Raw genomic sequence first — 12,816 nt, 5'->3', positions numbered from 1 at the left:
CTTGCTTTGACTCAAATCTACTCGATATTCTGACTTTTCTAATCACAGTTAGCATTAACTCACCAACTTTAAGTTTCAAATTTTTCCAACCCAGTTATTTGCTTTACCCCAACCTAAACCATTGCTGCTTAACAACCTCAGTGTGATTTTAGGAAAAGTCATGTTGTAGTCATCTCAATGAGTTATTATAGTTTGTCTAATATTATTAAAATCATTGCAAAATGACCTTACTTCAGCTACTAGTCAAATACAATTTTAGTGTGTGTCGTTTTAGCTCACAATCGCGTTGCTGTGAAACCTATTGGTCCATAGGTGGCAGGATTTGGCACTACATCACTCTCTGTACACCCCACACCTCACTACATACATTGCTCTTTAATAACCAGTAACATTTCTATACCTACATTACTCATTGATGCCTTTATGATATATATGAACCAGGGGGAAAATGTTTTATGCTGAAATGAAATTGCTATAACACAGCCTTTCTATTGTGTGCTTCACTGGAACATTGTGTTATATTTGATATTCCACTTTAAAAGTAAATGGAGCAGTGAATGACTCCTAGTTTCCTGCTGTGGATGGAGGCAGCTCTGATGCCAGCACCTTGGAAAGTCCCCGCGGTCCTCTCCGGAGCGCTGCTGCAAATGGATCTTATTTCCATCCTGTGACAGTGCCGTGCAGCAGCCACAGAGCAGCAGTGGGCTGGGATAAGGTGACGATCTATTGGCTCTATGACCTTGTGAGAGCCACTATCAGCCACATCCTTGTACACATGACGATGTGCTTCTTTCCCAGTTTAAACGCTGTTGGTAGCGTAGTTTTCATTCACACACAGTGAATCTTGCCCTGAGCCCTTACGCACTTAGGAGTATGTGCACAGCTGCTTTCAGACACTTCCAACGAGCCCAGTGAATTTGACTGAGGGCTGTTTGTGACAACGCAAATGTCCGAGTCAGTTTCCAGAGCATTTCCTCACAGCTCCTTAGTAAAAGGAAAATATCGGGAAAATTCACAGTGCGCGAGTGGGCGTGTCGATGATGCTTCTAACACGTGACTGATGCGAAAATGGAAGGACGCACATTTGTCAGGATGAAAAAACTGCCCGACATGTAAGACGCTTATAAAGCTTGGAGGACAATGAGATTCGATATTTAATGATAAAGGCCAACGCAGAGGTCGGTGTGAATTCTGTGATGTCCTGCCTCCTGCGTGCTCTACCCGAGCGCCACCCACTCACAAAATTTTCAGATCCAATTTTTCCTCTCTGAGAACGGCTGTGTGTGTGTTTGCGTGTTGTGATGCAGGACACCATAGAGTGCATCCAATATGCTATTGTGTTAAAATGTTAATTAAGGCGTCTGTGGTCTCGGACCACTTACTTTGGGAAAAATGTCATGACAGTCCCCACTGGTGTGAAACCACATTAAACACAGCTGCTTAATGTATAAAACAATAAAGTGTGACTGTGATTAATGGCATCCATTTCTGGGATGACAAATGTGCTGTTGATGATGCACTGTGATATGACGGAGAACAAATGCTTCTAATCTTGCTATAAATTGTCTCCAGACATTAACGTCAACGTACTTGAGGTGTGTTGATTTCTATATGTGACTAACGGCCATGACGGGTCGGCAGCTATACATTCCGAGACGCTCCTTTCTTTCCCTTCATCTTTTTATCTCTCGTATTTTCCATGGTCGTACTGAATTCCCTGAAGACCTGATTAGAATATCTATACCTCATAATTTGCATAAGCATGGTTACTTTTAGCAGAGCCCCCCCGTTGATGCACACTGTATCTAGCGTGCTGTCATTAATGCAAGCTAATTTTCTATGCACATAAAAAAAAAGAAAAATCCCATTAGGTAAAAACTGCTCAGTTCTTATAACTCATTCCACATAAAGCCACCACAGGCCAGTCCCCGTCTGAAACGTACATTTTCGGATATTTCTGAATTTACTCTTTGACAGTGTCAGCTCTCATAAGAACAAATGTTACCCTGAAGCTTCACGTGTCAGTTGCGAGTGGGCCCATGCCAGTTTTGGTTATGATTCATAGGTTAATAGACAAGACATTTTGGGTGAGTGTTGCTTTCGGTGTTTTAGCTTTGGCAACCAGTGCGATGGGTTTTTATTTTAAAAGTCCTCATGCGCAGTCATCCCAGAGACGTCCCCCTGCTCGCCTCTCTGTTATCCCGGCCCCCTGGAAGAGCGGCACATTGCACACTATTGTCTCCTTCACTTGGCCCGCTAAGTCTGTTTTTAGAATATGTGTTAAACCTTTGTCAGTTTTACGAGCTACTTTTACTCAGGTCTCTGCAGCAGCAATTATTCTTGTGTACTGTCTGATTTATTGTTTGCACTTAAAGAGAAAGGTGGCAGCAACAACAAAAAAATACAATGAGTCACACGGGTATGAATCTCCCGTGTCGTTGGGTTGATGATTGTCAGCGGGGGCTGGTGTTGAAGGTGTTGGGTGGGCTTTCCAGGTATCAGAGGTGGTGCAGCTAACATCTGTTTGAGCAGCGGTGACTGTTTGGCATTCAGAAACCCCCGGGCCTGCGCTCCTGTGAGCCCTGTGTGCCGTTTGATCCGTGACATAGTTGTGTTGGAGTTGAGATTGAATCTGACCAGATTCACACCCCGGTGCATTCCCCCTCCCCTGCTGAGCCTGTATCAACAACCTTTCGGCATTTTGGTGGCATTAAACGGGAATTAGGAGTTCACGGTTGTTAGGAGGATAATAGTAATTATGCCAATCAGAGAAGAGAATATGTGCAAATCAATAATTATAGAATCTCAAAGCAGAATTGTCTGGAATATTATAACAGCAGGATATTAATATGGATGTAAAGTCTTGACCTGTCACAGTTAAGCCTCAGTGTTGGCACAGTTCCTGGTGATATGTAAATGTTATGCCTCTGCGATTGCATGCTTATCAATGTCACCGAATACTACAGAAGAAGCCAGGTATAAAACAATATTTTGACAGATGCTGAAAAGCGAATGATCACTTGATGATTTAGCGGCGGACGACCATTTTAATAGTGCACTCCCCTCTAATTATGGTGTGATGTGGGTAATATTGAGCGAGCATGTAGACTCTTGCTGCCTGCTAATTCACAGCAAACAAACACAGCTGGGTGTTGGAAGGCAGTGCACTGCCAGCTGAGATAGAGAGAGTGGTAGTTTCACTCCGTCTCCTCCCATGTCTGGATTCTTCAAGAAAACCCTCAGCATCACCCTCGGCGGTCCACACTTTACATACCTGTCTGCTGTGGTGTAGCAAATACAAAATCTACCAATCTAACTATTTATTTTACCACTACTTAAGCTTTATTTATCCTTCCAGCCATTATCTGTATTGCCTACCCTTTAAGAGTCGTGGGGGGCTGAGTCCAATCCCAGCTGACATTTGGGCGAGAGGTGAGGTGCACCCTGGATGGGTCACCTACGCATCACAGCGCCAACATAGAGAACCATTGTCAATCACACCTACGGTCAATTTAGTCACCGATTAATCTACCTCCGATCAGCATGTGTTTGGACTGCGGGAGGAAGCCAGAGAAAACCCACACAAACACCAACAACCGTCTTGCTGTGAGACAACAATGCTAACCAAGGTTCAGCCCACGTTAATTACCTCCACCAAGGAGGTTATGTTTTCATCACATCAACATTTGTTCAGACAGAACACTTTGTCATGATTTACCCATTTATTGCATGGAACACATGCAAAATCCCCCCAGCAGGTAAGATACATTTTCAATTTGAATACCATTTACCACAACCATGTTTGGACTCAGTACTAAAAGGTGGAAGCTGGGGCACATGACTCCGTGTCCTGCCTGAACTAACACGATGTTTCATTTTGTTTGTTAGCAGGGTTACGCAAAAACAACTGAACCTATTTCCATGAACTTTTGTGGAGAAGTGGGAAAAGGGCGGAAGGAAGAACCCATTCAATTTTGCGGCAGTTCCAAGATTAAATTTGTAGCATTTACTACAGAATCAAACGACTCTATAGCAGTTGCAGTGAGGCAAGTGAGCAACAGATTCTGATTGACAGACTCAAAATGAACTTGAACTTGTGACGTGAGAGAGAGAACGTGGTTGCATGATAGATAGATAGATTACTTTATTCATCCCCGAGGGGAAATTAAGTCGTCATAGCAGCCGGTACATTTGAATACAATAAAATACAATACAATAGAATAAAATATAAAATATAAAATATAAAATATAAAATATAAAATATTGCGGTAGAAAGAATAAAAACAGAAACACAAGATAAATGGGTAGATAAGGTGCAGTGGCAGATGATGGTAATAGTACTGATGATATGATGGTAATGTTATTGTTAGACAGTATATAAAAGATAGTACAGTATATATAGTATATAATATATATTTATATATGATAGTAATTATACCAATATAATAGCAGTATATAGTAATAATAGCAGCAACAGTATATATAATAATAATAATAATAGTAGAATATAATAATAATAACATGTACACATGTATAAATAAAATATGTGTATATAGACTTATATATACAAAGAATATACGTATCCACATGCCATTTGTGGATACGTGGACAACTGCAGCTAAAACGATGAGGTCTGACTGCATGGATGGTAAAAGAATTATAGACAATAGCGTAAGTGCGTGAGCGAGCATGCAGCAAATAGGGCTTGGGGGCAAATGGGGCAAAACACTGCCCCACAGTCTAGATAATTATGGGTAAACGCAGCTTTGGCCTGGCGAGATCCGGAATCAGCCTTGGCAGGAGGTATGGGCTCTTCGACTGCTCTTCTATTTTTTATGCTAATAATGTAAAGAATTTGAAATTGTAAATAAAAAGCTTAATTCTTGGTTGTTTTTTGGGGGGCAATGGGTATTCATCTTCATCATTTCCCTCACTGCCATACCCCTGACATAGACATAAATTATGTAATTTATAACATGGTTTGGCTGCTGAAAAAAAGAGTAAGTGGATTGTGTTTTTTTGTCCAAATTGAAGCTTGCTGCAATTTCAGCTTGTCTCCTAATTTCCTAGTCTCCTAATCATTCGGAGCGATTTCGGACCCCAGACAGCGCTGAATACTGCAATCACACCGAACCCTTTTGTCGTGTAATAAAGAGACGGGTTGTGTAAATTAGACTTAAGTAGTTTCAAGGGTATTTGAGTAGAGGATGGGGGGGCGGGGGGTGGTACTGAGCTGATTTTCTTCATTGTCTCACGTCCATGGAGCTGGTGAGCTCTGTTCATCACTGTGCATTTTTCGCAGCCTCCACACCTCCCATCAAAGATAGAAGCAAAGTGTTTGTAATTCACTCTTGCAAATGAGCTGGAGGAAAGGTGGGGAGGAGATGGTTTTGAAGCCCAGCGTGTGTGTGTGTGTATGTGTGTGTGTGTGTGTGTCTGTGTGTGTCTGTGTGTGTGTGTGTGTGGAATCGACAATCCTTGGGTTTGATGTCTATTGCAGAGTGTACAAGTCTCCCTCCTTGTTTTCACATACAATCCATGCGGGACTTCCTGTCACTCATTGTTTCTCTCAGTTCACTTTTCACACCTGTCCCTCCCCGCCTCCCTCCCTCTCATCTCTTTATCTCACATGCCGTCCTGCTCTGTCCTTCACTTCTCTCCTGCTGGCTGTTTTTCCTTTTTTTCTTTTTCAAATTTGATTTCTATTTTTACCGGACTCTCAGTCACCCTCGTGTGTCTCACCATCTTCCTGAAATTTTTACGATAGCATTGAATGATACATGAGTTCCCTTTGATAGCTCTTCCTCGTCTGACAGAAATTCGGTCAGTTTTGCCTCGGCAGAAATTGGCATGCAAGAATACAGAATATATCACAGTGCTTATTGTATAGATATTCTCCTGTTTCGGTAAGAGTGTTCCTCCTGTGTTATTGCCTTTGGTGTGAAATGATGTGGCGTCAGTTCTCGTGTTCTGCCAGCAAACAGCCATCAAAAGCCCGACTATAAAAGATTATGACCGTTCTCGATAATGCGTCGGCTGAGCACATACTGATATCTTGTGATGCGTTCAATTTATACAGTCACTCTGTGATAGTTTATAAAAGACCGTTAATCTACAATTCAGTGTGTAAAGTACAAACACTCCTCTTATACGTAGCTGTTAAACTAGTTGTTCCTGTCACATCTATGTTTATTCATTTGTTGACCTTTCTAATTCAGGTCGGTTCTGTGTGTACAGTAGATGAGCACTTTTGTTTCCTCGTGTGCGAGTGATATCAATTTTACGCAGCAGTATCACTGCGGGCTTTATCGCCCTCGCCCAGCGGTGTTATTGTCAACTCTGGCTTTGTGACAGATCCAACAATAACCCCGGCCACAGCTCCCGTGGTGGGGGCTGTGGTTTGAAATTACAGTATATCTGTGTCATCTGCACCTCATGGAGTCGACATCAGTCCGCCATCAGGGTTTTGAAGCTCAATATATATATATACACTGAGCTGTGGTGCAATTTGCATGTCCATATGCTCCTGCTACATATGAGCGCTGAGAAACTCATACATATCCTCTGGCTGATTGCCTCTCTGTATTTTTAGCTTAGCACTTGCATCCAAGGGCTTGTGTTTACATGGACACGTTTAAATATGTACATGCTGGGCTGATGGCTTTTTGCTGTCACCTTTTTTTACGAGCTGTTGTTCTCGGTGTCCTTTGCTCGTGTGTGCAAGAACCAACTCGCCAGTAATTTCACATCCAAAGGATCCAGTACGGTAATCTTTCTTTGGAGAGGACTTGATTTTACCTCTGTCAGCTTTGTGTTTTTTACTCTATTTGCCTAGTGAACGTGTCTGCTGTCTTGTGTCTTACACATCTAGTCACATATTACAAACAGTCACAAAGCAGAAATTAATTATACACATCGCTGCAACATCTCCATAGACAGTGGGGCTTTCATTTAATCATCATATTTTCCAAAGCCAAGGCCCTGAATCACTTTGGATAAACTTTTGTTTTACTTCAATTGTTTTCATCATTCATAATTCAGCCTGGGTCCAGACTTTTGAATATCTGACTTGTTGCGCATATCAAATACTGTAGGGTCTAATATTGATTGAATAAGAGCTTATTTGGCAGCATAGTCCCCTCCCTCCTTAGCTGAATAGCTACTTAACCATAGTTATAATGCAGCAGAAAAATGGCAACAAGAGTGGATGAGAGTGACACAGCAGCACAGAAATAAAGGCTCGATGTCATATTAACAGCTCATACCTTCTATTCCAGAACTTTCTGTGACACCTTAGTGAACCAGGTGGAACCAGCATGTCACTGATAGGTTAGTTAGGTTAACACAGAGAATGGTACCAGCAGGATTTCGGATACGATGTTTGGAAATTAATCAAATGTAGTCGTCTCACAAGTATATGCAAGCAAACAGAACAGGACCTGCCCCAAGCCTGCTCTTTGCAGGGGTTGGTTTCCTTGGCTTCTGAATGGAATGGAAAGAGGGCCGTTGCACATTTTGTGTATAACTGTAGTCCAAACAGAAATCTCCAGTCTGGAGACACCGGCTCAGCCCCAAACAGGCAAAGCCCACCACAGGAAATTTTCCTTCCGGTGACTTAAGATTCAATTGTCCGAGCCAAGCTGCGGTGACAAGTCAGCGTGTTTTACTCCCCCTCATTTTCTGGGCCAGAGAATCCTCGCCCATCCTTGATGGGTATCGGAGTGTCACTTTCAGGGAGGACCGCACGGCATCATGGGGCAGCTTTAGACTGATCCCCTTCCCTGTCCCACTTGTAGCAAAGTGTCAATAGAGATTACCTGCATTGTGAAACATGTGAAACACCTTCCACTGTAATGAGCTTTTCCAGCAGAATGTGCGCGGCAGACCTCACTTTTCGAAACCTTCAAATTGCCATTATTTCCATGGTTACAGCAGGTCGTGCTCTGCCTGTTTGAAATCAGGCTGCCTCAGGACTTCCTCAAGGCCTCTCTCCAGTGCCCTGCAGATTACCTCAAAGAGGCCATTGCCATGTAAATTTCAGGGTGGTTCGAATGATAATCATAGCCGGAGATGGCTCTCTACCGCAGATTTGATTTGACTTTGATGAGTGTAATCAGGTGACTATCCGGTAAAGGGCCGATGTCGCAGTGTTTCTGAGATAATGTGTGTGTGTGTGTGTGTGTGTGTGTTGGGGGGGGGACGTTTACGCTGGAAATTTGTGAAGCAAAAACACAGCTTGAAAGGACAAATCCGCGCTAACCTTTTGTCTCCCTTCTTTCTTTGTCGTCCCCTCCCTCCGCTTGACTCAAGGGGAAGAGGAATAAGCCGGGAGTGGAGACAGCAGACACTCCAGACTCAGCACGTGGGCGAGGGGAGAAGAAAGCCATCAAGTAAGTGCCCTGGTAACTGGTTGGGGTAGAATAATCTGCTGATAATGAACTTCATTTGCTCTGAGCACCTCCACGTACACTTCACAAAAAAATAACAAGGCGGAAAATGAGGAGCATGCTCTGCAGATATTAATTGAAAGGTCATTGCCTTAATCAGCATAGATGACATCTGCATTGTCTTGCCTGTTTGCTGGACAGGTCTGCACTTATCTAATGGGCTGTAAGATAGGTCTCGCTTAAGTGCAGGCCTTAGGGAGCATCTCTGTGCCGCTTAAACCGGCGCAGGTGTCTTTTATTGTGAAATTGCTGGAGCGTAAATGTTGATTTTTTTCGATCTAACATTCCTTCCAGGGCTCAGACTCAGATTAAGGTATTTTCTGTTCGTGATGAAAGGTGACCTTTTGGGTCAGTAGCAGAAAATGCCAGCTTTGTAATGCTAAGTACGAAACTTTATTCCACAAAATGCCTGTGTTAACCTGTTCACCACCTCTTCTCTTCTATAGCCTGCTGTTGTCTCAGCAATTATTTGAATCTGTCTGTTTACTTTTTTATTTTCTGTGCGGATGGTCTGAAGCACTAAAGACAGACTATGTGAATGTATTCTGACTTGGGAGGGGGGGGGGGGGGGGGTGGGGGGAGATGTTAATTTTTTGCATTTTCTTTCTCACTGGCTCCAGCAGCATCGGTGTGCTCTGTTGGTCATTTCACCTTCCAGCTCCTCTCCGCGCACTGCCTTTCTCTCCCGCTCTGTCCCTGTGCTACAGCTCTGGCCACCGCTGTGTGATTTGTATGACATCAGTGATTCTGCTCACCTTTTTTCCTCCTCCTCTACTTTGACTGTGTGCGGTTTATCTCTTTGTCTTGTGTCCCATGCTTCCATGCGTTCTCTCTGCTCGCGCCGAGGACGGGGGAGCCCAGAGTCCTCAATGTTTACTCGAATGTGTTCCGTCAGTGGTGCTGTGCTAGATGAACCGAATGTAATCACACGCTGTATGTATTCATCAGATTATGACCTCCTCTTCTCTTGCTGCCTCTCTTTTTTTCTATCTCTGTGTGTTTGCTGCCGCACGTTGCTTTATGAAAAGCTTTCTTGTGAATACAGTTCCCTCCAGGCTGCCCTTTTTTTTTGTTATTTTTCAAAGCCGGACCACCACAGTGTTTTTCCAGGTAGAAATAGACACACACATCTGGGTTTGTTTTGTTTCAAACTCCTGTTTAATGCAGCCGTTTGAGTCCAGCTCTCTCCCTCACACCGAGCACTGGCATCGCCCCTGAACGCTGGAGCGGCTGCTGCGAGTCGGTTGCTTAGTGCCAAGGCTTTCCATGGCTGTTTTGCTCTGACCTGTCTCTCTCTTTGGCCGCAGTGATCTAGACAGAGACTTTTGGAATAACAATGACAGCAGCACAGTGCAGCAGAAGTGGAGCTCCTATCCTCCCAAGGAGTTCGTACTAAACATTTCTCCCTATGCTCAATATGGAGATCCTCGCCTCACACTCAAGTGAGTCTTGGTCCAAGGCTGGTAAGAGACTTTCCCCCTGAGCAGGGCTGTAACGAGGCAGGGGCAGTGTCACTCTCCCTTCCCTCTCTTCCCCTTTTCCCTCTGCTTTCTGTTCACCTCCCTGACTTCCTCTCCTCTCCACTCCTCACTCCATCAATCCTTTCTGTGCAATCACCACCACTATAGCCACTCATCAAATTGAACCAGTGGATATGGAGGTTATAACATCAGACATTAAATCCCCCTGGTTTAATGGTCTTTATAGTTTTTCTATTCTTCAGGACAAAATTCACTGAGGGGTACCTGGGGTTATGTGGCCAGGGGCCTTTTGAGCGAGCCACATGTCAGACGGTGGCAGAATAATAAAGCATTTCTAGACTTTATTATTATTGTTGAATAACCCTTTTCCCATCCACAATAGTAATAACCGCAACAATAACAACCCGACCGATGTCAGCACACCGGAGGGCACAAATGGTTACTAATGATTACTCATAATCTGCTCGGAAAATGTGAGCGTAGGAAAATGTCATATGCGAACATTACAGCGTCCCCGTGACAGCCATTTGACTATCGCTGCGGCAGAGCGACAGCGCGGCCCTGTAAGCCCCCCCCAGGCTAATTTCTGCTGCTACTCCTCACATCCTGTCACCTTCTAATGAACACAGAGGCACGTGTTCACATGCCCCCCTACTCCCTACAGCCCTGCTGCTCCCACTAACTCCTGACCTCTAACCTCTCCCCTCTCTCCCATGGGCTGTAACCATGGAGACGGACAACCCTCATATAGCCCTCCCCTCCAAAAGTGTACACTTTAACCCGCCTTCTCTGTAACCTGTGCATCTCCCTGTCCTCTGCTTGTTTCAACTGAAATTTGTCGTTGTTGTGGAGGGTTGACCGTTTACACCAGGTTGCAGTGTGGTGCCAGTGTTCACCTGTGGTTCACATCCATCTGTGGCTTCTCTCTGATCCCCATCAACCCTAATTGCAAACGTCTGCTGCACTAACACTGTGGCACTCCAACTTCATCCAGTGTCAATCGCATTGAGAGATACAGTGTTTGTACTTGATGCAATATAAGTTATTTTTTACTCACTATAGGCACTTGAATCCAATAAAGACCTTGCAAGGTCATACTTATCTCCCTGCGGGCACCGAGAGGCCTCTGAGCTCAGGCATCCTGCTACCAGCCATCTGTCTGATAAACTGTCTAATACCTGGTCATCTTTAATAGACCTAGCCGTTGTGGACTGTGTGTTAAATTGCCTGCAGAAAGGAGGTAGTGGTGTGTTTATGAACACTGTGGATATATGGATTACTGTCTGAAAACTCTGCCTGAGGATGGTGGCTGCTGATCTCAGGAAACCAGCTTGAGAGCCCGGTGTCTGTAGAAGTTTTTTTTTTAGGAAAACAAAAACCCCTCAAGGTTGTAATTTATTGCTCATAGTTTCTCCTCGGGCTGGCAGTGAAATATAAATGAACTTTTCACTGCAGTAATGGTGAAATGAGTGGTTTTATCAGGTGTGGGTGAGCCAGTCAAAAGGGCCGGCATTTTAATTAAAATAAGAAAACAGTGAAAAGATTTTTTTTTTTCACTAGCAGAACCTGGCAGACCTCCTGACTTGAACCAATAATATGTCGCTAAAGTCAACAGACGGCTGGAAAATCATTTTACCTGTTCATGATCATCTGCAGATCAGCAGCTTTCAGTAGCAATGGGCCTCATCTATCAAACAGGTTGTGCCTCCCTCGCACCTTCAATCTTTATGTTAAGATTTACTGAATATGAGTTTTAATTCTTACATTTTCACTTACACCTGGACTCCACTCTGAGCCTGCAATGTGCTAAATGTCAGCAGGAAGTCATAATGCTCTCTTGGAAAAATGCCCTTGTGCATTGACGTAATCGTTTTTCAAGCGTAGGTATTGAGTTTGGTGAGTTATAATACACTCTGTCGATCTGCTTGGTTCTAATGAAGAAAAGTGTCAGAGATTATGTATGTGATATCTGGATAGCTTTTAAATAAAGAGGGAAGACTTTCACCTTGTGCTCGGCTCGATAAATGAGGCCCGGGACTCCTGTGTTGACCGTTGCTCCGGCAGTGTCCGTGCTGTGGTTGTGATTGATGACTTATCCACGTGCACTGTCAGGTCAATTGGTCAGAATGAAATGTGAAAGGTGACCTTCAAAGGGACATGATGTAAGAGTAGCACCCACCCACACCGCCACTCCACTTCCTCCCTTCCCATTCCAGGCATACACACCAAGCGACAGTGTCTTTCTGTGTTTCTCCTATTTTGCGTCTCCCGGAGCAGGGGCACCATGCATATTAATGAATTTTAGTCATGTCACCAGAGGGCACTACTGTGCTTTATTTTTTGATCATCGCTGCTTTTTTAGAGCAGACGTGACATTTCAAACCCAAAACCAGTTTATTTAAATGAAATCTGAGTTGACAACTGCTCCTAAGTATGGGAGGTGGTTAATCACTGGAGGTTGATGTGATTAGATTGCACTCATGATGTTTCCCTCCTGTGTGCTGCAGGTATTTCACTGCTTCCTGTTTAGGGATGCTAAGCAGTTATCAGATGAACAGATTGATATCTAAAAATAGAGTGGGACGGTGTCTTACAGGAACAGATGCACTTGTATTGAACTGAATGTCACTTTGGATGACTTCTCCCAATGAGTCGATTACTTGCCCGTGAGGCACTTTGCTGCACGTCTTCTATTGAATTGCCTCGTACAGCAGCAAATCTCCAGCCTCAAATGCCTTAAATGAATGAGAAAATGAGAACAAAGTGACCAGTGTCCACACACTGATGCCAGCTCGTGAATGCTGGCAGCTGCACCCCTGGTCCTCCAGGCCCAAAGGAGTCACTTCTTGCTGGTTTTCCACCCTTCACAGGCGCCTTCTTCTCCTCCC

The 12,816-nt window shown here is 44.0% G+C and overlaps 1 protein-coding gene across 1 annotated transcript in view; it reads left to right on the top strand.

Annotated features, from left to right (window-relative positions):
* The window catches only part of syt7a (synaptotagmin VIIa), a 69,790-nt gene that overhangs the window by 34,048 nt on the left and 22,926 nt on the right, over positions 1-12,816 (top strand). Inside the window, exons 3-4 of the mRNA XM_053427964.1 lie at positions 8,311-8,390; positions 9,755-9,889. Coding sequence (XP_053283939.1) covers positions 8,311-8,390; positions 9,755-9,889 — 215 coding nt within the window. The remainder of the gene's footprint in view (positions 1-8,310; positions 8,391-9,754; positions 9,890-12,816) is intronic.

This window comes from Pleuronectes platessa, chromosome 7 (genome assembly GCF_947347685.1).
Source record: "Pleuronectes platessa chromosome 7, fPlePla1.1, whole genome shotgun sequence".
NCBI lineage: Eukaryota > Metazoa > Chordata > Actinopteri > Pleuronectiformes > Pleuronectidae > Pleuronectes > Pleuronectes platessa.
This window is presented reverse-complemented; position numbering and strand designations above follow the sequence as displayed.